At 45.3% G+C, this 25,310-nt stretch overlaps 1 protein-coding gene across 6 annotated transcripts in view; it reads left to right on the forward strand.

Moving 5' to 3' along the window:
* Positions 1 to 6,488: 6,488 nt before the first annotated feature.
* The window catches only part of LOC117962669 (death-associated protein kinase 2-like), a 43,404-nt gene continuing 24,582 nt past the window's right edge, over positions 6,489 to 25,310 (forward strand). Inside the window, exons 1-3 of one of the 6 annotated variants that reach the window (XM_059006136.1) lie at positions 6,491 to 7,024; positions 7,259 to 7,631; positions 21,787 to 21,908. In XM_059006136.1, the coding sequence (XP_058862119.1) occupies positions 21,847 to 21,908 (62 nt within the window). In that variant the 5' untranslated portion in view covers positions 6,491 to 7,024; positions 7,259 to 7,631; positions 21,787 to 21,846. Of the gene's footprint in view, positions 7,632 to 21,786; positions 21,909 to 25,310 lie in introns of all 6 variants that reach the window. The other 5 variants (XM_059006137.1, XM_059006138.1, XM_059006135.1 and 2 more) reach the window with 5 other exon arrangements.

Consider the following 25,310-nt stretch of genomic DNA (forward strand, 5'->3'; position numbering starts at 1 on the left):
AGTTCAGGAGCTGCTTGTTTTGTGTCGAGGTGCTTTACCCTGAGTTCAGGAGCTGCTTGTTTTGCGTCGAGGTGCTTTACTCTGAGTTCAGGAGCTGTTTGTTTTGTGTCGAGGTGTTTTACTCTGAGTTCAGGAGCTGCTTGTTTTGTGTCGAGGTGCTTTACTCTGAGTTCAGGAGCTGCTTGTTTTGTGTCGAGGTGTTTTACTCTGAGTTCAGGAGCTGCTTGTTTTGTGTCGAGGTGCTTTACTCTGAGTTCAGGAGCTGCTTGTTTTGTGTCGAGGTGCTTTACTCTGAGTTCAGGAGCTGCTTGTTTTGTGTTGAGGTGCTTTACTCTGAGTTCAGGAGCTGCTTGTTTTGTGTCGAGGTGCTTTACTCTGAGTTCAGGAGCTGCTTGTTTTGTGTCGAGGTGCTTTACTCTGAGTTCAGGAGCTGCTTGTTTTGTGTCGAGGTGCTTTACTCTGAGTTCAGGAGCTGCTTGTTTTGTGTCGAGGTGCTTTACTCTGAGTTCAGGAGCTGTTTGTTTTGTGTCGAGGTGCTTTACTCTGAGTTCAGGAGCTGCTTGTTTTGTGTTTGGGTGCTTTACTCTGAGTTCAGGAGCTGCTTGTTTTGTATCGAGGTGCTTTACTCTGAGTTCAGGAGCTGCTTGTTTTGTGTCGAGGTGCTTTACTCTGAGTTCAGGAGCTGCTTGTTTTGTGTCGAGGTGCTTTACTCTGAGTTCAGGAGCTGCTTGTTTTGTGTCGAGGTGCTTTACTCTGAGTTCAGGAGCTGCTTGTTTTGTGTTGAGGTGCTTTACTCTGAGTTCAGGAGCTGCTTGTTTTGTGTCGAGGTGCTTTACTCTGAGTTCAGGAGCTGCTTGTTTTGTGTCGAGGTGTTTTACTCTGAGTTCAGGAGCTGCTTGTTTTGTGTCGAGGTGCTTTACTCTGAGTTCAGGAGCTGCTTGTTTTGTGTTTGGGTGCTTTACTCTGAGTTCAGGAGCTGCTTGTTTTGTGTCGAGGTGCTTTACTCTGAGTTCAGGAGCTGCTTGTTTTGTGTCGAGGTGTTTTACTCTGAGTTCAGGAGCTGCTTGTTTTGTGTCGAGGTGCTTTACTCTGAGTTCAGGAGCTGCTTGTTTTGTGTCGAGGTGCTTTACTCTGAGTTCAGGAGCTGCTTGTTTTGTGTTGAGGTGCTTTACTCTGAGTTCAGGACCTGCTTGTTTTGCGTCGAGGTGCTTTACTCTGAGTTCAGGAGCTGCTTGTTTTGTGTCGAGGTGCTTTACTCTGAGTTCAGGAGCTGCTTGTTTTGTGTCGAGGTGCTTTACTCTGAGTTCAGGAGCTGCTTGTTTTGTGTCGAGGTGCTTTACTCTGAGTTCAGGAGCTGCTTGTTTTGTGTTGAGGTGCTTTACTCTGAGTTCAGGAGCTGCTTGTTTTGTGTCGAGGTGCTTTACTCTGAGTTCAGGAGCTGCTTGTTTTGTGTCGAGGTGTTTTACTCTGAGTTCAGGAGCTGCTTGTTTTGTGTCGAGGTGCTTTACTCTGAGTTCAGGAGCTGCTTGTTTTGTGTCGAGGTGCTTTACTCTGAGTTCAGGAGCTGCTTGTTTTGTGTCGAGGTGCTTTACTCTGAGTTCAGGAGCTGCTTGTTTTGTGTCGAGGTGCTTTACTCTGAGTTCAGGAGCTGCTTGTTTTGTGTCGAGGTGCTTTACTCTGAGTTCAGGAGCTGCTTGTTTTGTGTCGAGGTGCTTTACTCTGAGTTCAGGAGCTGCTTGTTTTGTGTCGAGGTGATTTACTCTGAGTTCAGGAGCTGCTTGTTTTGTGTCGAGGTGTTTTACTCTGAGTTCAGGAGCTGCTTGTTTTGTGTCGAGGTGCTTTACTCTGAGTTCAGGAGCTGCTTGTTTTGTGTCGAGGTGCTTTACCCTGAGTTCAGGAGCTGCTTGTTTTGCGTCGAGGTGCTTTACTCTGAGTTCAGGAGCTGTTTGTTTTGTGTCGAGGTGTTTTACTCTGAGTTCAGGAGCTGCTTGTTTTGTGTCGAGGTGCTTTACTCTGAGTTCAGGAGCTGCTTGTTTTGTGTCGAGGTGTTTTACTCTGAGTTCAGGAGCTGCTTGTTTTGTGTCGAGGTGCTTTACTCTGAGTTCAGGAGCTGCTTGTTTTGTGTCGAGGTGCTTTACTCTGAGTTCAGGAGCTGCTTGTTTTGTGTCGAGGTGCTTTACTCTGAGTTCAGGAGCTGCTTGTTTTGTGTCGAGGTGCTTTACTCTGAGTTCAGGAGCTGCTTGTTTTGTGTCGAGGTGTTTTACTCTGAGTTCAGGAGCTGCTTGTTTTGTGTCGAGGTGTTTTACTCTGAGTTCAGGAGCTGCTTGTTTTGTGTCGAGGTGTTTTAGTCTGAGTTCAGGAGCTGCTTGTTTTGTGTCGAGGTGCTTTACTCTGAGTTCAGGAGCTGCTTGTTTTGTGTCGAGGTGCTTTACTCTGAGTTCAGGAGCTGCTTGTTTTGTGTTGAGGTGCTTTACTCTGAGTTCAGGAGCTGCTTGTTTTGTGTCGAGGTGTTTTACTCTGAGTTCAGGAGCTGCTTGTTTTGTGTCGAGGTGCTTTACTCTGAGTTCAGGAGCTGCTTGTTTTGTGTCGAGGTGCTTTACTCTGAGTTCAGGAGCTGCTTGTTTTGTGTCGAGGTGCTTTACTCTGAGTTCAGGAGCTGCTTGTTTTGTGTCGAGGTGCTTGTTTTGTGTCGAGGTGCTTTACTCTGAGTTCAGGAGCTGCTTGTTTTGTGTCGAGGTGCTTTACTCTGAGTTCAGGAGCTGCTTGTTTTGTGTCGAGGTGCTTGTTTTGTGTCGAGGTGCTTTACTCTGAGTTCAGGACTTGCTTGTTTTGTGTCGAGGTGCTTTACTCTGAGTTCAGGAGCTGCTTGTTTTGTGTCGAGGTGTGTGGCAGAGCAGGGCTCTGCCCTTGTAAATATTGGCAGGGATGGGGTTAAATTCTCCTCTCTTCCCAGGTTTATAGTGTCAGGTGGGAATCATTAACAATCAATCAGCACCTAGCCACCTGACATAAAAGGAGGCCTCAGCTCCTCATTAATGAGAGGTAGATGTGGAAGTAAGTGTGGTTTCTTTGTGTGCTGGTTTTTTTGTTAATTTTGCAATCCAGTGAAGGCAAAGCTAAGCCTGGAAGCCTTGTTTTTGTAAGCTTTTACTTTGTGTTTATTGTTTGTGTTTAAGAACCTTTTTGTTTGGCCCTTGTGCCTGTTTATTTTGTGTTTTTTATTTTATAAAAGTCTTTTGTTTGAACTGCAGTCTGTCTCTTGGCCTCATCCCTTGCCCCAATCCTGTCACAGGGTGCTTCGACTCTGAGTTCAGGAGGTGCTTGTTTTGTGTTGAGGTGCTTTACTCTGAGTTCAGGAGCTGTTCTTCTCTTCTAGATGCCTGCCTTTGACTGGTAAGCCAGGCTAGCTAAGTAAGAGCCAGCGCCATCTCGTGTATGCATATTGTCATGCATAAAGAATCGTCATCTTTCGCATCTGTTCACAAGTGAACTCGCTTCTGCCACCTAGTGGCCATTGTTTAAAATGCACCACCTTTGGCTGAGTCATTCCTTCCAAGTTTACATTAATTCTGTGAGCTTAATAATAATAAGACTCCCATTGCCGAGTAGTTTGAACCAGTCCAGGTTTTAACTGTGAGCTAAATACAATAATATTTGAATGCTAAGAGAAACAATTAATACCTTCGGCAGATGTAGGTTATCTGGGCTCAAACTGTAATATGCACGTCTGTTTGGCCAGCAGAGGGCAGCAGACACGGTGAAATGTATTTACAGTTCAAGACTGCGGGAAGGGAACCCAACGTCGTGCTGCGTATGGATAGCTGATTGAAGATAAGCTGCGGTTCACAGTACGAAAATGAATGTAGGAGGTTTGCGTGCAAATTCTTAATTTAGAGAAGTAGGGGAAATCGTTTCTCAAGAAAGGAACTTCTATTACCCAGTTCTGCACAATATTAGCAACTGCCTTACAATGCAAACACAGTATAGATCTGATGCAATATTATACACCTTACAATGCAAACACAGTATAGATCTGATGCAATATTATACACCTTACAATGCAAACACAGTGTAGATCTGATACAATATTATACACCTTACAATGCAAACACAGTATAGATCTGATGCAATATTATACACCTTACAATGCAAACACAGTATAGATCTGATACAATGTTATACACCTTACAATGCAAACACAGTATAGATCTGATGCAATGTTACACACCTTACAATGCAACACATAGTATAGTTCTGATACAAAATTATTAACGCTGAGAACGTTTAATATTATTATTAATAAGATAAGAAAGTTTACAAACGAGAGGAGGCCATTCGGCCCATCTTGCTCGTTTGGTTGTTAGTAGCTTATTGATCCCAGAATCTCATCAAGCAGCTTCTTGAAGGATCCCAGGGTGTCAGCTTCAACAACATTACTGGGGAGTTGGTTCCAGACCCTCACAATTCTCTGTGTAAAAAAGTGCCTCCTATTTTCTGTTCTGAATGCCCCTTTATCTGATCTCCATTTGTGACCCCTGGTCCTTGTTTCTTTTTTCAGGTTGAAAAAATCCCCCGGGTTGACATTGTCTATACCTTTTAGGATTTTGAATGCTTGAATCAGATCACCGCGTAGTCTTCTTTGTTCAAGACTGAATAGATTCAATTCTTTTAGCCTGTCTGCATACGACATGCCTTTTAAACCCGGGATAATTCTGGTTGCTCTTCTTTGCATTCTTTCTAGAGCAGCAATATCCTTTTTGTAACGAGGTGACCAGAACTGAACACAATATTCTAGGTGAGGTCTTATTAATGCATTGTAGAGTTTTAACATTACTTCCCTTGATTTAAATTAAACACTTTTCCGAGCATCATGTTGGCCTTTTTTATAGCTTCCTCACATTGTCTAGATGAAGACATTTCTGAGTCAACATAAACTCCTCGGTCTTTTTCATAGTTCCCTCCTTCAATTTCAGTATCTCCCATATGATATTTATAATGCACATTTTTATTGCCTGCATGCAATACTTTACACTTTTCTCTATTAAATGTCATTTGCTATGTGTCTGCCCAGTCCTGAATGCTGTCTAGATCATTTTGAATGACCTTTGCTACTGCAACAGTGTTTGCCACTCCTCCTATTTTTGTGTCGTCTGCAAATTTAACAAGTTTGCTTACTATACCAGAATCTAAATCATTAATGTAGATTAGGAATAGCAGAGGACCTAATACTGATCCCTGTGGTACACCACTGGTTACCTCGCTCCATTTTGAGGTTTCTCCTCTAATCACTACTTTCTGTTTTCTACCTGTTAACCACTCCCTAATCCATGTGCATGCATTTCCTTGAACCCCTACTGCGTTCAGTTTGAGAATTAATCTTTTATGCAGGTCTTTGTCAAAGCTTTCTGGAAATCTAAATAAACCATGTCGTATGCTTTGCAATTATCCATTGTCAATGTTGCGTCCTCAAAAAAATCAAGTAGGTTAGTTGGACACGATCTCCCTTTCCTAAAAACATGCTGACTGTCTCCCAGGATATTGTTACCATATAAGTAATTTTCCATTTTGGATCTTATTATAGTTTCCATAAGTTTACATATAATAGAAGTCAGGCTTATTTGTCTGTAGTTACCTGGTTCGGTTTTGTCTCCCTTTTTGTGGATCGGTATTATGTTTGCAATTCTCCAGTCTGTTAGTACAACCCCTGTGTCAAGAGACTGTTGCATGATCTTGGTTAGCGGTTTGTAAATAACTTCTTTCATTTCTTTGAGTACTATTGGGAGGATCTCATCTGGCCCAGGGGATTTGTTTATTTTAAGAGCTCCTAGTCCCTTTAACACTTCTGCCTCTGTTATGCTAAAGTTATTTAAAACTGGATAGGAACAGGTCGACATGTGGGGCATGTTGTCCGTGTCCTCCTTTGTAAAAACCTGTGAAAAGTAATCATTTAATATATTTGCTATTTTTTTTTTCTTCATCTATGATTTTGCCATTTGTGTCTCAGACATTTAACCTCCTCTTTGAATGTTCTCTTGCTGTTATAATATTGGAAAAACATTTTGGAATTGGTTTTAGCCCCCTTAGCAATATTGATTTCTATCTCTCTCTTGGCCTTTCTAACTTCCTTTTTGACTTGCGTTTGCAGTTCCAAGTACTCTTTCTGTGTGCTTTGTTTTTGGTCCCTTTTAAACACTCTGTAAAGTGCCTTTTTTCGCTGAATATTTTTTTTAATTGATCTATTAAACCATTTTGGCCATTTTGTTTTAGATTTAGATTTGTCTACTTTTGGGATGTAATTGTTTTGTGCCTCTAGTACTACATTTTTAAAAAGACAGCCATCCTTTTTCTGTGGATGTTTTCTCTATTTTACTCCAATCTACTTCTGTTAGTCTCTGTTTCATACCTTCATAGTTTGCTTTTCTAAAATTGCAGTAAGTCACCGCGCATGTGCTTTATTCACTCGGCTGTGTATGAGCATATCGTTCTTGATACATTTTATGTCTTAAGTGGACGTTTGTAGTCTTCAGAAAAAATAATGCTAACACCGAATTTGCTTAAAACGCTGGAATATAGGCCTATGTACTGAGGTGACCGCGCCAGTGTACAGATATGAAAAGCTACGGCAGTATGTTTTCGGTTTAACACAAGCGAATGCCGGGTGGTTGAGGACTTTGCCCGGCGGTACTCGTTTCGTTTGCAAAATGTAACTGAAATGCGTCGAGTCCACCTTAAGACGGTCGCTTCGCCCCTTTGAGTCTTCACACCCCTCGGTGTTTTGTAATCCTGGCTGGTTTCCTGTTTAAAGCAATAGTGTGTATTTTATTCGTGAAGCTATAGGCGTACTGGCACAGACAGACACCGACACAAACACCGCGGTTCACCTCGCTTTGCTACCTTAAGTTAAGCACCTCTGTCTACCTCAGCACTCGCCTCGGTGTCTCGTGTAATCTGTCACACTGAAGGAGGAAGCGCCGCCGCCGACTCGCCCGTTTATCGCTTCTTGAAGACACGGAGAGCGCTTCAGGTAAATCAATATTATCCAGTCACGAAACAAACTCCTTCGTTTTTTGGTGTTTGCGTGGGTGTGTGTGTGTGCGTCAGTTCTGTTTTAAACGTCCTCCGTCTCTCCCAACGCCGTGCAAAACCAAAAGAAATGGACATGTAAAGGAACATACTTAGTCGAAAATCGAATAAAAAAAAAGTTTTTTTTCTGGTAGCGAGATGCGGGTGTGTGAGTGACTGCTGTTGTCTTATACAGATCCGACACAGATACAATCTTGACAGCCGAGCAGGTAAACGCCAGACTGCTGCTAGGTGAGTGCTGCACTTTGCATTCCTGTCAGACCTCTCGCATCGCTAACGCAGCGCTGCATGAGTCCCTGTCCCACAGCTGTCAGAGGGAGTGGCCTGCAGACACCGAAACCGCAGCACAATACAGTATCCGAAATTGAACTGCGATGCATCGCTTACCCTAAACGCCACGGGGAAGCAGCCGCTGTGAGGGGACAGCGGAGACTGAGAGAGGAGAACTGAGAGAGACTCGGATCGGAACTAAACAAGACAGAAAAACTCCTGGAAACAAGACCGAGAACTCCGCCGCGGAGCTGCAGCGCTCTCATTACAACTCTCTGGTGAGTTACAGTACTCCCCAAGTGATGATGATGATGATGATTATTACTACAACACTGTTGACAGTGCTTGTACATTTCTGTAAATGTGTAAGTTTACAGCGTTGTTTTTGTGTGCAAAATCCGTTTTCAGTTACAGCACACAATGTTAGGTCGAGGGTGTGTAATGGGCTGTTTGTTCAGTATTTGCACTCGGGTCCTGTGCATTTATTTACTTGCATGGTTATTGTGCTTTATGAACAATGTGTTATGTGGGTTTGGTATGTTCGGTCACCATTTTCTTCACAACATTTTTAGAAAATGTCAAACAGTTTGTGTGAACTCGAGGGAATTCGAGAAGTTCCTGCGGAAACTTTGAGCAAACACTGAGTGAAGAGGTGCTGTCCCGCAGCAATGGACATTCGCCAAAAGTTTCGCATTTTAGGAATGAGACAATTAAAAGAAATCTATATGAACATCATTTAGAAATTTTATTGAACATCATGTAATCAAAGAAACGACACAATGATATCGCAACAGTCTACCGGAAGCCATAATAGTAGTACAGCATTTCATGTTAAATTTGGAAATGTCACAATGTCCCGTTTTTGTCAGTTTTTCGTTAATGGAAAACTACAAAACGGTGTGTAATTCAATATGTTAACGTGGCATCTTTCAGCAGGTTTTATTCGACTTTATGAAGGAACATTAAATAATTCTATATTAATGAACTGAAGTACTGTGCTGTAAGTAATTTGTTAGAAATACTATTTTTAATACGTTTACAGTACAATACCGTTTTGGTTACTTGTACACAAAGAAGAGATGCGTTTTGAGAAAATATACCTGGTTTATTACGGATCCGATTCTGCTACAGGAATCGGTTCCCGGAAAGCCTGTAATCCGGTTGCAGCTGGAATCGGGTTGCGGTTTCAATGGGATTCAAGCGCACGCAGGTTCAGAAGCGAGGCTTGCCGAATGTCAGACTCGGGGACAGGGAGAGATGGACTCTCTTCCCCCGCGCGTTTTGTGTGCGTGGGACAGATAGACAGTCAATAATACCGATGCCGTATTACATATTAATACACAAACATACATTATAAACGACGGTTACTGCAAGCAAAGGAATAGACGAAACGACTCTCCAAACCGCGATTCAATCATACTCAATACAGTATTCATTCAAATGGCATTGTCATAGGCCGTTTAATATGAACGTATAATTGTGCGTGTTTTTTATTGTGTGTGTGGGGGGGGGGGGGGCGTTTCTTCTTTGTTTCTAAGATGCTCAGTCGGCTCCCTCACGATTACACATTTTGATTGTTAAGGATTCGCCCAAAACACCGAACATCTACCCCTGGCTGTTCAGAGAGATCACCGAGAAAATGGTTGGAGTGGCAAAACAGGGGAGTTAACCCTCCATAATTACATCCACCACCACCACCACCCCCCCCCCCCCCCACCTCCCTCCCCCCCGTGATTGAATCCAGATGTCTGTGACGTGTGGAATTCCGCCAGCAAGGCAAGACTCACAGACCCCCAGAGTGTCCCTAATCGGGAACACGTTTACTGCGTGGGTGCTTTGAAAGCAGACCCCCTCCCCCTATGGGACCGAAGAGAGGCGGGGTTCTGCTTTTAAAGCCCCTCACGCTGCAACCGTGTTTCTGATGAGGGGGCTCAGATAAACCCTGCAGGAATTCCTGCTGGAGAAACGTGTGTGTGTGTCTGATACCAGGGCGTAACACTCTAGTATTATTAATATTGAAATGATCAGGAGCCAGTTTGGGCAGGGTTACAAACTCACATTAGCCCTGCTGCTGCTGCACCCAGTCCTGGGGCTCAGAACTCCCCTCAATGAAGCATTTAGGAGGCAGTGTGGTCCAGTGGTTAAAGTCCAGGGATTGTAACCAGAAGGTCACGGGTTCAAATCCCACCTCTGCCACTGACTGACTCGCTGTGTGACCCTGAGCAAGTCATTTCACCTCCTTGTGCTCCACCCTGCGGATGAGATGTTAAATCAATGTCCTATTGTAAATGACTCTGGATATAATGCACAGTTCACAGCCTACCTCTGTAAAGCACTTTGTGATGGTGGTCCACTATGAAAGGCGCTGTATAAAATAAAGATATTATTATTGTTCATTAAACTTCATGGCTAATTAACATAAAGCACAGCACTGCCAGTTAAGAACATTCTGCAAATCTAGAGGTCATTTACACAAACAAACTAAGAATAAAAATAAACTTACTGTGGCAATAAAACTGCTTTGGATTACCAAAAACGTGCTTACTCAAATATTCTTAGTGAAAATGTGTTCACTGAAATGTTGCCCACAATTGTATTGGTGGTTGGTCATGTATCGTCATTTGAAACAATAGTACATGGAAAACTACAAAGTGGTGTGTAATTCAATATCTAACGTAACATTATTCAGCAGGTTTCATTCGACTTTATGAAGCAAAACTAGTTTATTCTATAGGGTGATGCAACACTTTTGGCCAGAACTGTACAAGGCCTCTTCTTACACAAACACTGCAGCTTTCCTCAGTGAAGAAACACGAGCAAACCCCAGAGACAGGCTTTCCTCTGCACAGAAACACTAGCAAACTCCAGAGACAGGCTTTCCTCTGCACAGAAACACTAGCAAACTCCAGAGACAGGCTTTCCTCTGCGCAGAAACACTAGCAAACCCCAGAGACAGGCTTTCCTCTGCACAGAAACACTAGCAAACTCCAGAGACATGCTTTCCTCTGCACAGAAACACTAGCAAACCCCAGAGACAGGCTTTCCTCTGCACAGAAACACTAGCAAACCCCAGAGACAGGCTTTCCTCTGCACAGAAACACTAGCAAACCCCAGAGACATGCTTTCCTCTGCACAGAAACACTAGCAAACCCCAGAGACAGGCTTTCCTCTGCGCAGAAACACTAGCAAACCCCAGAGACAGGCTTTCCTCTGCACAGAAACAAACTCCAGAGACAGGCTTTCCTCTGCACAGAAACACTAGCAAACCCCAGACACATGCTTTCCTCTGCTCAGAAACACTAGCAAACCCCAGAGACAGGCTTTCCTCTGCACAGAAACACGAGCAAACCCCAGACACATGCTTTCCTCTGCACAGAAACACTAGCAAACCCCAGAGACAGGCTTTCCTCTGCGCAGAAACACAAGCAAACCCCAGAGACAGGCTTTCCTCTGCACAGAAACACTAGCAAACTCCAGAGACAGGCTTTCCTCTGCACAGAAACACTAGCAAACCCCAGAGACAGGCTTTCCTCTGCGCAGAAACACGAGCAAACCCCAGAGACATGCTTTCCTCTGCGCAGAAATACTAGCAAACCCCAGAGACATGCTTTCCTCTGCGCAGAAACACGAGCAAACCCCAGAGACAGGCTTTCCTCCGCGCAGAAACACTAGCAAACCCCAGAGACAGGCTTTCCTCTGCACAGAAACACTAGCAAACCCCAGAGACAGGCTTTCCTCCGCACAGAAACACTAGCAAACCCCAGAGACAGGCTTTCCTCCGCTCAGAAACACTAGCAAACCCCAGAGACATGCTTTCCTCTGCTCAGAAACACTAGCAAACCCCAGAGACAGGCTTTCCTCTGCGCAGAAACACTAGCAAACCCCAGAGACATGCTTTCCTCTGCACAGATACACGAGCAAACCCCAGAGACAGGCTTTCCTCTGCACAGAAACAAACTCCAGAGACAGGCTTTCCTCTGCACAGAAACACTAGCAAACTCCAGAGACATGCTTTCCTCTGCACAGAAACACTAGCAAACCCCAGAGACAGGCTTTCCTCTGCACAGAAACACTAGCAAGCTCCAGAGACAGGCTTTCCTCTGCGCAGAAACACTAGCAAACCCCAGAGACAGGCTTTCCTCTGCACAGAAACACGAGCAAACCCCAGAGACATGCTTTCCTCTGCACAGAAACACTAGCAAACCCCAGAGACAGGCTTTCCTCTGCACAGAAACACTAGCAAACCCAAGAGACAGGCTTTCCTCTGCACAGAAACACTAGCAAACCCAAGAGACAGGCTTTCCTCTGCACAGAAACACGAGCAAACCCCAGAGACAGGCTTTCCTCTGCACAGAAACACTAGCAAACCCCAGAGACAGGCTTTCCTCTGCACAGAAACACTAGCAAACCCCAGAGACAGGCTTTCCTCTGCACAGAAACACTAGCAAACCCCAGAGACAGGCTTTCCTCTGCGCAGAAACACTAGCAAACCCCAGAGACAGGCTTTCCTCTGCACAGAAACACGAGCAAACTCCAGAGACAGGCTTTCCTCTGCACAGAAACACTAGCAAACCCCAGAGACAGGCTTTCCTCTGCACAGAAACACGAGCAAACCCCAGAGACAGGCTTTCCTCTGCACAGAAACACTAGCAAACCCCAGAGACAGGCTTTCCTCTGCGCAGAAACACTAGCAAACCCCAGAGACAGGCTTTCCTCTGCGCAGAAACACTAGCAAACCCCAGAGACAGGCTTTCCTCTGCACAGAAACACTAGCAAACCCCAGAGACATGCTTTCCTCTGCGCAGAAACACTAGCAAACCCCAGAGACAGGCTTTCCTCTGCACAGAAACACTAGCAAACCCCAGAGACAGGCTTTCCTCTGCACAGAAACACTAGCAAACCCCAGAGACAGGCTTTCCTCTGCGCAGAAACACTAGCAAACCCCAGAGACAGGCTTTCCTCTGCACAGAAACAAACTCCAGAGACAGGCTTTCCTCTGCACAGAAACACTAGCAAACCCCAGACACATGCTTTCCTCTGCTCAGAAACACTAGCAAACCCCAGAGACAGGCTTTCCTCTGCACAGAAACACGAGCAAACCCCAGACACATGCTTTCCTCTGCACAGAAACACTAGCAAACCCCAGAGACAGGCTTTCCTCTGCGCAGAAACACTAGCAAACCCCAGAGACAGGCTTTCCTCTGCGCAGAAACACTAGCAAACCCCAGAGACAGGCTTTCCTCTGCGCAGAAACACTAGCAAACTCCAGAGACAGGCTTTCCTCTGCACAGAAACAAACTCCAGAGACAGGCTTTCCTCTGCACAGAAACACTAGCAAACCCCAGAGACAGGCTTTCCTCCGCACAGAAACACTAGCAAACCCCAGAGACAGGCTTTCCTCCGCACAGAAACACGAGCAAACTCCAGAGACAGGCTTTCCTCTGCACAGAAACACTAGCAAACCCCAGAGACATGCTTTCCTCTGCACAGAAACACTAGCAAACCCCAGAGACAGGCTTTCCTCTGCGCAGAAACACTAGCAAACCCCAGAGACAGGCTTTCCTCTGCACAGAAACAAACTCCAGAGACAGGCTTTCCTCTGCACAGAAACACTAGCAAACCCCAGAGACAGGCTTTCCTCTGCACAGAAACACTAGCAAACCCCAGAGACATGCTTTCCTCTGCTCAGAAACACTAGCAAACCCCAGAGACATGCTTTCCTCCGCTCAGAAACGCTAGCAGGCAGCTGCAGCTGACTCTCATGCCACAGCTTCACCCCTCAAAGCAAACAGGCCTGCTCTGTCTTGCACTGACCTAGCAGATTGGGGAGGGGTAACAGACTGCCGGGGGCTCTGTACTAACTCATGGTTTCTACATGCTGGTAACAGTTCAGAGGAAACATCTGATAAAAACAGCATAGGCTTATATGGCAATGTTAAAAAAAAAAAAAATTTTAACCGCGGCACGTTTTCAAAGTATGCTGTCAGGCCGCACTTCTAGCTTTGACAGTTTCCATGCCAGGTAAAACTGTCAGGATGAAGCAGACAAGCGTTTCAGCTCGCCCTTCTTCAGTGCTCAGTCTGCTGTGCATATTCAACACATCACAAGACAGTCAAAAAGGACAAATAGATCATGCATGTCAGTCATATCCAGCCTTGCATGTCAGTCATATCCAGCCTTGCATGTCAGTCATATACAGCCAAGCCTCATTCACAATTTTCAGTATGATGAAAACATTGATGATCCTGACATATATGAACAGCATGTACAGAAAGAATTAGAAATGAAATGTTGAATCACAATTTAATATGCAAGTGAAAGCATGCAAGTGTGACATGCTGATAGACGGATGTACGGACAGACAGACACCTCTAATCCCCAGAATCTGATCCTCTCAATAGCCTGTGCTAAATAATGATAATACTGAGTGTCATGACAATGAGATAAGCCGTTCAGCAGACAGAAGGAGAAAGGAAGTGTGACACTGTAGGGAATGAAAAAAGAGCAAAAACCTTTAGCTGGAAAAATGAATTCTAGAGAGGCCTAAATAGTCAGAGACCAGTTTATTACACTACAGAGATGGAAATAAGACTCCCATTGCATAGCAGTTTGATCCATTCCTGGTTTTACTATGAGTTTAATAAGACACACCTAGGCTTGTTACCTGTACACTGGAGCTAATCAAACTCGTAGTAAAACCTGGAATGGGCAAAACTGCTATGCAACAGGAGTCTTACTTCCATCCTTGCACTAAAATAGAAACTAACCTACAGTAATAATAGTTGCAAAAAAGCCAGTTTATAAAAATGCCTTCATGTTGGTCTTTGTGAGTTCTTGTCTTTGTGATTAATTTCGGTCCTACCACATCAAAGCGCAGCACCTTCGATTTGTCAGCTTTAGCGCCTCATTTGACAGACGGCTAGCTTTGACCTTTCCTGGACTGCTAAAGTAAATATTGAACGCAGGGGATAAGATTTATTTTCACACAGCCTTGGCTTTGAGGACCAGTATTGTTCAGCAAAGTCAAACAGCCTTGCTATCGGCGACAAGGTGAAAACCAGCTTCCAGGAAGAGCGCGCTGGAGAGTGAAACGTGCACACAGAGGAGACTCGGAGAACAAGTGGATACAGAGTGGATCATAATCCGGGGGTCTATGGAGTCTGTTTGTCTGACTTTATTACTGTAGAGTTCTGCTTATAACAGGGATAGAAATAAGACTCCTATTGCATAGCAGTTTCACCCATTCCAGGTTTTACTACCAGCTTGATTAGTGTGTAGGTGACAAGCTGAGGTGTGTCATTGTGATGAAGCTTGTTAAGGATTTTTTTAGCACAAATGTTTGGATGTGTAAGATCTGGGGGCTGTCTGTCTGTCTGCCTGTATGTCACTCTTATATTAGTATATATATTTAGAGAAGTGCTTCTCCAATTGTGATTAAACTGTCTTAGAACAAGTTATTGAGTGTATAGTAATCTGGGGATGTGGAGTCTGTCTGTCTGTCTGTCTGTCTGTCTGTCTGTCTGTCCGTCACACTTCTGTTATTTCGTCATTTAACTAGAGAACCCCTTGTCAGATTCGGATGAACATTCTTTAGCACCACATCTGATAAGAATCCTGTGTCCTGGTTTGCTATCTGCTATCTTCTCTCACTTGCTTAAAAAGCTTATCTCATGAGAAAAGCATCGCAATTTTAGACACAAAACATTACTGAATTAGCCAATCCCAATACATTCAAAACGTCACTGAATTAGCCAATCCCAATACATTCAAAACGTCACTGAATTAGCCAATCCCAATACATTCAAAACGTCACTGAATTAGCCAATCCCAATACATTCAAAACGTCACTGAATTAGCCAATCCCAATGCATTCAAAACATCACTAAATTAGCCAATCCCACAGTTTCAAAACGTCACTGAATTAGCCAATTGCGATGCACTTACTGTAGCATATTCTACCCCTCCTTCTTTGCAGGCGATCTTGCTTGTCTGCCCGCTGGAATTGTTTTACCTGCTCTAGCTCTGGTGCTACACTTTGTTATAGAAATCTCTCTTTGGAGGCCTTGCTTTCACATAGCGCTGCACTTCCTACAATATCTTATTTCCTGTAACCAACCTGCTGCTCCCCCTACTCACTGACTTGCAGTCAGCCAGAAAAAGACCCAGAACGCAGTGCTTAGGTGCCCTATGAAGTGCGAGTGTAACAGATCTCCTGCAAGAAAGGTATGGACACGAGGGCTCTCTCTCTCTCTCTCTCTCTCTCTCTCTCTCTCTCTCTCTCTCTCTCTCTCTCTCTCTCTCTCTCTCTCTCAGGTGTTTGTTTGCTTTGTTTTTTTCCATTCATCTAAATTTCAAACTCCTCTTACCAATTAACTTAACCCCTGATGCATTTCCTTCAGAATTGTCAGAGGCTCAGTTGGAATACACAGTGGCTGGAGCATGAGTCTGCAAGCAGGGCACCAGGGGGTTTATATAGAGAGTAATAAATGTGCTGCAGTGAATTACAAGGTTAGAGTTGCATCGAGGGGTTCTGGTGACACCGTAAACTACGAGAGCAAAGCTTGAGTGTTTCATGATGAACTCACCTGAACCCTGAGAGGCAGTTCTAAGCTAAAGTAATTCACCACTTTGAAGGTTTATATCAAAGGCAGTTTTTTCTGTTGTGGTTTTGTGTTCCTATTCTCTGATGAGCGATTCTCTGGCTCTGGGGATTTCAAAACAGGACAACAGCTCTTTTGAAAATGGGTCAGTCCATTGTTGCATCTCTTTTTTTAAATAATAGATCAGTCCGTTGCTGCGTCTCTTTTGATAATGGATCAGTCCGTTGCTGCGTCTCTTTTGATAATGGATCAGTCCGTTGCTGCGTCTCTTTTGATAATGGATCAGTCCGTTGCTGCGTCTCTTTCGATAATGGATCAGTCCGTTGCTGCGTCTCTTTCGATAATGGATCAGTCCGTTGCTGCGTCTCTTTTGATAATGGATCAGTCCGTTGCTGCGTCTCTTTTGATAATGGATCAGTCCGCTGCTGCGTCTCTTTTGATAATGGATCAGTCCGCTGCTGTGTCTCTTTTGATAATGGATCAGTCCGTTGCTGCATCACTTTTGATAATGGATCAGTCCGTTGCTGCGTCTCTTTTGATAATGGATCAGTCCGTTGCTGCGTCTCTTTTGATAATGGATCAGTCCGTTGCTGCGTCTCTTTTGATAATGGATCAGTCCGTTGCTGCGTCTCTTTTGATAATGGATCAGTCCGTTGCTGCGTCTCTTTTGATAATGGATCAGTCCGTTGCTGCGTCTCTTTTGATAATGGATCAGCCTGTTGCCGTTCCTGTGAGGGTTCAGTCAGTAAGAGCAGTGCCAGGAAGGAAGCAGCTCTCATGGCTTGTTTTTGTAGCTCTGAGGAGCTGGGGTGCGAGTCCAGACTGAGTGTGTAGAAGCGAGAGTGTGGGAAACAGCATTGAAACAGTGTCAGCATTTTTTCCATCTCAATGTTTATTATGAAGTCTGCTCTCCATCACCGCTCCCCCACTGCCTCCCTCAACTCATAAAATACAATGTCGGGTAACACCATAAATATAATGAAGCTGTAATTGAGGCAATCAGTAATTCTAATACACACTTTAATACACTTCTCATTGAGCATGGGCTTGAGACGCGGTCCAGCCCTGCATTGAAATCACATGGGGGGGTCTAATGGGGGGGGGGGGGGGGTCGAAAGAGACTGGGGGCTGTGAGGGGGGGGTTGCGCTGTGAGGCACCACCCAGGTCCTTCCTGACAAAAACAAGCTGCTGTCCTGTACAGGGTGGGGCACACTGTAAACATTATTTATCAAACAACTACAGGAACTGGAGCCGACCATCGATGCATGAATCCGCCTGATGTAAACATGCGGTGGTGTGCAGTGTGTGTGTATTACATGCGTGTATGCATTACCAGCTGTACACTGTGTGTATCTTACAGATTTATACTGAGAGCGTCGTCTTCTGGGATTGAGATCTGCTCCGGTCTCAGAAAGATAAACCAGGATCAGGCCAGGCCAGTACGGCCGCTTCTTCCTCCTCTTCTCTTATGATCTGCTCCGGTCTCAGAAAGAGAAGAGTTTTAAAGTAATGTTTTCTGCTTTCTTTCTTACTGGTCATTTTTGGTTCTATCTTGTGAATGTCTCATTGAAATGCTGGGAAACTTGGTACGGGCATTCCTTGACCCTCAAGAAAGGGCGGGAGGGGTGAGTGTTAATCAGAATCTCGTCATTCTGGCCTCCGATTGGTTGGTCTAAGTAAGGCATTGCAGTGTATTCAGGGCAGGCTCACAGCACGGTTCATGTAAAAACTGCAGGAGGTTCTGTAGCAGTTTAAGGGAAGTGAAGCACACTGAGTAGCGCTATGATCTCCATGAGTTTCTGTCTTATTATCTGTGTAGCGGGAAGCAGCACTCTGGGTAAGGCGGTTAGTTTCACATCCATAATTGTGGCTAAATAAAGTAATCATTTGAAAACACACACACACAAACACAGACACGTACAGATACACACACACACACACACACACACACACACACACACACACACACACACAAACACAGACACGTACAGATACACACACATACAGACACGTACACACACACACACACACACAAAAACACAGACACGTACAGATACACACACACACACACACAGACACGTACAGATACACACACACACAGACACGTACAGATACACACACACACACACACACATACAGATACACACACATACAGACACGTACACACACACACACACACACAAAAACACAGACACGTACAGATACACACACACACAGACACGTACAGATACACACAGACACATACAGATACACACACACACAGACACGTACAGATACACACACACACACACACACACACATACAGATACACACACACACACACACACACACAAACACAGACACTTACAGATACAGATACATACACACACACACACACACCAGAAACGTAATCGCTGAGTCAGGTCCTCATAAGATCCCCACAATAATACCCACAAGCATAATAAAACACACATAGACACACGCAGACACAGAGACTCACAAACAGACATACAGACACACACACACAGACACACAGACTTGCATGCATTGTGGCCGTTGTTTTCTGTGTTAAAGTGACAGGGAGACAAATGGCTTCCTTTGCTTTATCTGATCGTGGCACACAGGCCTAACTGACATAACAACCTGCTCTGCAATTCCTTCACAGTGGAGCTCCCTCAACTGCACCAAATCCTATACAATGAGAGGAGAGCCCCAGGGAGCGTCTCCAAACTCTGGAAGATAACCAAACGGGCAAAAACCTTTGTGTGGATCTCTGTTCTCCACAGAGTCTGAGAAAAGCAGTGATCATCACAAACTGCTATTAAAAAGAGCAGCAGTGTGGAGTAGAGGTTAGGGCTCTGGACTCTTGACCGGAGGGTCGTGGGTTCAATCCCTGGTGGGTGACACTGCTGCTGTACCCTTGAGCAAGGTACTTTACCTAGATTGCTCCAGTAAAAAAAAAAACCCAACTGTATAAATGGGTAGTTGTATGTAAAATAATGTGATATTATTTTTAGTCTGCTAAGAAATAAATAATAATAATAATAAACACACTGTACTCATGAACTGCTATTAAACACACTGTACTCATGAACTGCTATTAAACACACTGTACTCATGAACTGCTATTAAACACACTGTACTAAATGATGAATGTTGTTTTAAAATAAGGTGGTTTGTTAGAAGTTAGTGTTCTTTTCTTCTTCGTGCATCTGTGAGTATAAATAATTATTGTAATTCCGAGCTCTGTTGTAGATTTCAACAAAGATATTTAATTCAATACAGTCAAACAGCTGGGTATTCCAGGTCATAACTGAATCAACAAGACAATACAATGTTGGGGTTAATATAGACTTAACCTTATGACATCACCCCTTATACCTATCAGAATATCACTGACCACGTGGGTGCACGTCCGTTTTTATTACCTTCAGTGATTGTAACACTGTTTGATGCTCCACTTAGGAAACCCTGGTGTTATAAAGATAAGGAAGGAAGGAGACTGTTTATTAAACACAAATTGTCTTTCACTAACTAACTAAATGAAACCCAAATACTAACAATCTAAAACTAAACATTTAATCTTTTAAACTATAGTTTCCCAAGTGCATGTTTCTCCAACAATGAGATAATAATGGAACTCCTGAGGCGATACAGCCTGAGGCTGCGGCTTGAGAGCATTATCTGAGCGAGGGGGCTCCATTATCACTATTACAGTACAACCATTAGAGTCATTGTAAGAGTCATTTATTTATTCACCTCTTTGTCTGAAATACTCCTTGTAGTCCCTGAAAGACTGTAGAGAGCTGGTTCAAGCCCCATGTTTTTGCTCAGCAAGCAGTGGTTTCAGAGCGGGTTCAAGCCCCATGTGTTTGCTCAGTAAGCAGTGGTTTCAGAGCGGGTTCAAGCCCCATGTGTTTGCTCAGTAAGCAGTGGTTTCAGAGCGGGTTCAAGCCCCATGTGTTTGCTCAGTAAGCAGTGGTTTCAGAGCGGGTTCAAGCCCCATGTGTTTGCTCAGTAAGCAGTGGTTTCAGAGCTGGTTCAAGCCCTCTGTGTTTGCTCCGTAAGCAGTGGTTTCAGAGCTGGTTCAAGCCCCATGTGTTTGCTCAGTAAGCAGTGGTTTCAGAGCGGGTTCAAGCCCCATGTGTTTGCTCAGTAAGCAGTGGTTTCAGAGCTGGTTCAAGTCCCATGTGTTTGCTCAGTAAGCAGTGGTTTCAGAGCTGGTTCAAGCCCCATGTGTTTTCTCAGTAAGCAGTGGTTTCAGAGCGGGTTCAAGTCCCATGTGTTTGCTCAGTAAGCAGTGGTTTCAGAGCGGGTTCAAGCCCCATGTGTTTGCTCAGTAAGCAGTGGTTTCAGAGCTGGTTCAAGCCCCATGTGTTTGCTCAGTAAGCAGTGGTTTCAGAGCGGGTTCAAGCCCCATGTGTTTGCTCAGTAAGCAGTGGTTTCAGAGCTGGTTCAAGCCCCATGTGTTTTCTCAGTAAGCAGTGGTTTCAGAGCGGGTTGAAGCCCCATGTGTTTGCTCAGTAAGCAGTGGTTTCAGAGCGGGTTCAAGCCCCATGTGTTTGCTCAGTAAGCAGTGGTTTCAGAGCGGGTTCAAGCCCCATGTGTTTGCTCAGTAAGCAGTGGTTTCAGAGCGGGTTCAAGCCCCATGTGTTTGCTCAGTAAGCAGTGGTTTCAGAGCGGGTTCAAGCCCCATGTGTTTGCTCAGTAAGCAGTGGTTTCAGAGCGGGTTCAAGCCCCATGTGTTTGCTCAGTAAGCAGTGGTTTCAGAGCTGGTTCAAGCCCCATGTGTTTGCTCAGTAAGCAGTGGTTTCAGAGTGGGTTCAAGCCCCATGTGTTTGCTCAGTAAGCAGTGGTTTCAGAGCTGGTTCAAGCCCCATGTGTTTGCTCAGTAAGCAGTGGTTTCAGAGTGGGTTCAAGCCCCATGTGTTTGCTCAGTAAGCAGTGGTTTCAGAGCTGGTTCAAGCCCCATGTGTTTGCTCAGTAAGCAGTGGTTTCAGAGCTGGTTCAAGCCCCATGTGTTTGCTCAGTAAGCAGTGGTTTCAGAGCAGGTTCAAGCCCCATGTGTTTGCTCAGTAAGCAGTGGTTTCAGAGCGGGTTCAAGCCCCATGTGTTTGCTCAGTAAGCAGTGGTTTCAGAGCGGGTTCAAGCCCCATGTGTTTGCTCAGTAAGCAGTGGTTTCAGAGCGGGTTCAAGCCCCATGTGTTTGCTCAGTAAGCAGTGGTTTCAGAGCTGGTTCAAGCCCCATGTGTTTGCTCAGTAAGCAGTGGTTTCAGAGTGGGTTCAAGCCCCATGTGTTTGCTCAGTAAGCAGTGGTTTCAGAGCTGGTTCAAGCCCCATGTGTTTGCTCAGTAAGCAGTGGTTTCAGAGCGGGTTCAAGCCCCATGTGTTTGCTCAGTAAGCAGTGGTTTCAGAGCGGGTTCAAGCCCCATGTGTTTGCTCAGTAAGCAGTGGTTTCAGAGCGGGTTCAAGCCCCATGTGTTTGCTCAGTAAGCAGTGGTTTCAGAGCTGGTTCAAGCCCCATGTGTTTGCTCAGTAAGCAGTGGTTTCAGAGCGGGTTCAAGCCCCATGTGTTTGCTCAGTAAGCAGTGGTTTCAGAGCTGGTGTTCTGTGTTCAGACCTGCTTTATTTGCTGTTCCATTATGAGTAATAACAGAATCCTGTCCTCCATGGGGAACAATGGGACAGAGATTTTTAATTGTGCTAAAAAGGAAAAACTTTGTGAAGGTTTTATCTCCGCTATATCATCAGGTTGGGCCAGATTGAGATGCCTGAAGTCTTTGTTCTGCTCCTAAAACCATTCACTCTCTCTCCCTCTCTCCCTCCCCTGCTCCCCCTCTCACACTCCCCCAGGGCAGACAGACCCCAGACACCAGGATGGTGTAGAGTGTGCCGGGAGTTTGCTGATCCGTCATGGCTGTGTTTAAGTTGGGGATTGTGGAGGACCTGTATGAAATAGGAGATGTACTGGGCAGGTGAGACCGGATTTCATTACACTTCAGAACTGCACTACAAACCTGCAAAGCAAACACATCCAGTATTTCACGTTAGGTCTTTTCAGTGAGGCCAGGCAGTTTATTTTTCATTTCAAAACTTGAAAGGGTCTAACCTGTTATCCTTTAAATAGAAAACTGCAGTTATTGTGTTAAACAAGATCAATCTCTCTCTCTCTCGCTCTTTCTCTCTCCCTCTCTCTCTCTCTCTGTCTCTGTCTCTCTCTCGCTCTCTCTCTCTGTGTCTCTCTCTCTCTCGCTCTTTCTCTCTCCCTCTCTCTCTTTCTCTCTCTCTCGCTCTCTCTCTCTTGTTATAAGTTAGGGGCGGGGAGGTGGAATGTGGTCTAAGCATATAGGGCGCTTTTTTAAATGCTTAATGTGGCGTCTTCAGTGCAGTGACACCATAAACACACACATATATAAGTCATGGATAAGTCAACCTATAAATAACTAGAAAAGTCCAGTTGAGATTACAATTCAAATGAGCAGGACCCGTCCCAACAGGGTGATACTGCAGGTCATGCTTTTTCATGACATCGCCTTTTTAGTACTTCTTTAAACATTTCAGGAATGCAGTGCTAGCAACTGATACCAGATGTGATGGGCTGTGTGTCTCATTGCAGGAGTGTTGTGTGTCTCATTGCAGGAGTGTTGTACAGTGTGGGTGCTGTGTGTCTCATTGCAGGAGTGTTGTACAGTGTGGGTGTTGTGTGTCTCATTGCAGGAGTGTTGTACAGTGTGGGTGTTGTGTGTCTCATTGCAGGAGTGTTGTACAGTGTGGGTGCTGTGTGTCTCATTGCAGGAGTGTTGTACAGTGTGGGTGTTGTGTGTCTCATTGCAGGAGTGTTGTACAGTGTGGGTGCTGTGTGTCTCATTGCAGGAGTGTTGTACAGTGTGGGTGCTGTGTGTCTCATTGCAGGAGTGTTGTACAGTGTGGGTGTTGTGTGTCTCATTGCAGGAGTGTTGTACAGTGTGGGTGCTGTGTGTCTCATTGCAGGAGTGTTGTACAGTGTGGGTGCTGTGTGTCTCATTGCAGGAGTGTTGTACAGTGTAGGTGTTGTGTGTCTCATTGCAGGGTCAGGAGTGTTGTACAGTGTGGGTGCTGTGTGTCTCATTGCAGGAGTGTTGTACAGTGTGGGTGTTGTGTGTCTCATTGCAGGGTCAGGAGTGTTGTACAGTGTGGGTGCTGTGTGTCTCATTGCAGGAGTGTTGTACAGTGTGGGTGCTGTGTGTCTCATTGCAGGAGTGTTGTACAGTGTGGTTGTTGTGGATCTCATTGCAGGAGTGTTGTACAGTGTGATGTGCTGTGTGTCTCATTGCAGGAGTGTTGTACAGTGTGGGTGCTGTGTGTCTCATTGCAGGAGTGTTGTACAGTGTGGGTGCTGTGTGTCTCATTGCAGGAGTGTTGTACAGTGTGGGTGCTGTGTGTCTCATTGCAGGAGTGTTGTACAGTGTGGGTGCTGTGTGTCTCATTGCAGGAGTGTTGTACAGTGTGGGTGTTGTGTGTCTCATTGTAGGAGTGTTGTACAGTGTGGGTGCTGTGTGTCTCATTGCAGGAGTGTTGTGTGTCTCATTGCAGGAGTGTTGTACAGTGTGGGTGCTGTGTGTCTCATTGCAGGAGTGTTGTACAGTGTGGGTGCTGTGTGTCTCATTGCAGGAGTGTTGTACAGTGTGGGTGCTGTGTGTCTCATTGCAGGAGTGTTGTACAGTGTGGGTGTTGTGTGTCTCATTGTAGGAGTGTTGTACAGTGTGGGTGCTGTGTGTCTCATTGCAGGAGTGTTGTGTGTCTCATTGCAGGAGTGTTGTACAGTGTGGGTGTTGTGTGTCTCATTGTAGGAGTGTTGTACAGTGTGGGTGCTGTGTGTCTCATTGCAGGAGTGTTGTGTGTCTCATTGCAGGAGTGTTGTACAGTGTGGGTGTTGTGTGTCTCATTGCAGGAGTGTTGTACAGTGTGGGTGCTGTGTGTCTCATTGCAGGAGTGTTGTACAGTGTGGGTGTTGTGTGTCTCATTGCAGGAGTGTTGTACAGTGTGGATGCTGTGTGTCTCATTGCAGGAGTGTTGTACAGTGTGGGTGCTGTGTGTCTCATTGCAGGAGTGTTGTACAGTGTGGGTGCTGTGTGTCTCATTGCAGGAGTGTTGTACAGTGTGGGTGCTGTGTGTCTCATTGCAGGAGTGTTGTACAGTGTGGTTGTTGTGTGTCTCATTGCAGGAGTGTTGTACAGTGTGGGTGCTGTGTGTCTCATTGCAGGAGTGTTGTACAGTGTGGGTGCTGTGTGTCTCATTGCAGGAGTGTTGTACAGTGTGGTTGTTGTGGGTCTCATTGCAGGAGTGTTGTACAGTGTGGGTGCTGTGTGTCTCATTGCAGGAGTGTTGTACAGTGTGGGTGTTGTGTGTCTCATTGCAGGAGTGTTGTACAGTGTGGGTGTTGTGTGTCTCATTGCAGGGTCAGGAGTGTTGTACAGTGTGGGTGCTGTGTGTCTCATTGCAGGAGTGTTGTACAGTGTGGGTGCTGTGTGTCTCATTGCAGGGTCAGGAGTGTTGTACAGTGTGGGTGCTGTGTGTCTCATTGCAGGAGTGTTGTACAGTGTGGGTGTTGTGTGTCTCATTGCAGGAGTGTTGTACAGTGTGGGTGTTGTGTGTCTCATTGCAGGAGTGTTGTACAGTGTGGGTGTTGTGTGTCTCATTGCAGGAGTGTTGTACAGTGTGGGTGCTGTGTGTCTCATTGCAGGGTCAGGAGTGTTGTACAGTGTGGGTGCTGTGTGTCTCATTGCAGGAGTGTTGTACAGTGTGGGTGTTGTGTGTCTCATTGCAGGAGTGTTGTACAGTGTGGGTGCTGTGTGTCTCATTGCAGGAGTGTTGTACAGTGTGGGTGTTGTGTGTCTCATTGCAGGAGTGTTGTACAGTGTGGGTGCTGTGTGTCTCATTGCAGGAGTGTTGTACAGTGTGGGTGTTGTGTGTCTCATTGCAGGAGTGTTGTACAGTGTGGGTGCTGTGTGTCTCATTGCAGGAGTGTTGTGTGTCTCATTGCAGGAGTGTTGTACAGTGTGGGTGCTGTGTGTCTCATTGCAGGAGTGTTGTACAGTGTGGGTGTTGTGTGTCTCATTGCAGGAGTGTTGTACAGTGTGGGTGCTGTGTGTCTCATTGCAGGGTCAGGAGTGTTGTACAGTGTGGGTGTTGTGGGTCTCATTGCAGGGTCAGGAGTGTTGTGCTATTTGTTTTTCTCTGTGGTTAAATACACACTCCTTTATATTCTTGGATGTTGACGTCACTTTTCTTTCTGTTGTTGCTGTATGAAGTTGCCAAACTGCTTTTTCACAACCCGTTAATCTGGAACAGAGATCGGATAAACATGCAGGACTCGAACTAACTGTAGGAAGTAACAT

Source organism: Acipenser ruthenus, chromosome 32, assembly GCF_902713425.1.
Source record: "Acipenser ruthenus chromosome 32, fAciRut3.2 maternal haplotype, whole genome shotgun sequence".
In the NCBI taxonomy this organism is placed as follows: Eukaryota; Metazoa; Chordata; class Actinopteri; order Acipenseriformes; family Acipenseridae; genus Acipenser; species Acipenser ruthenus.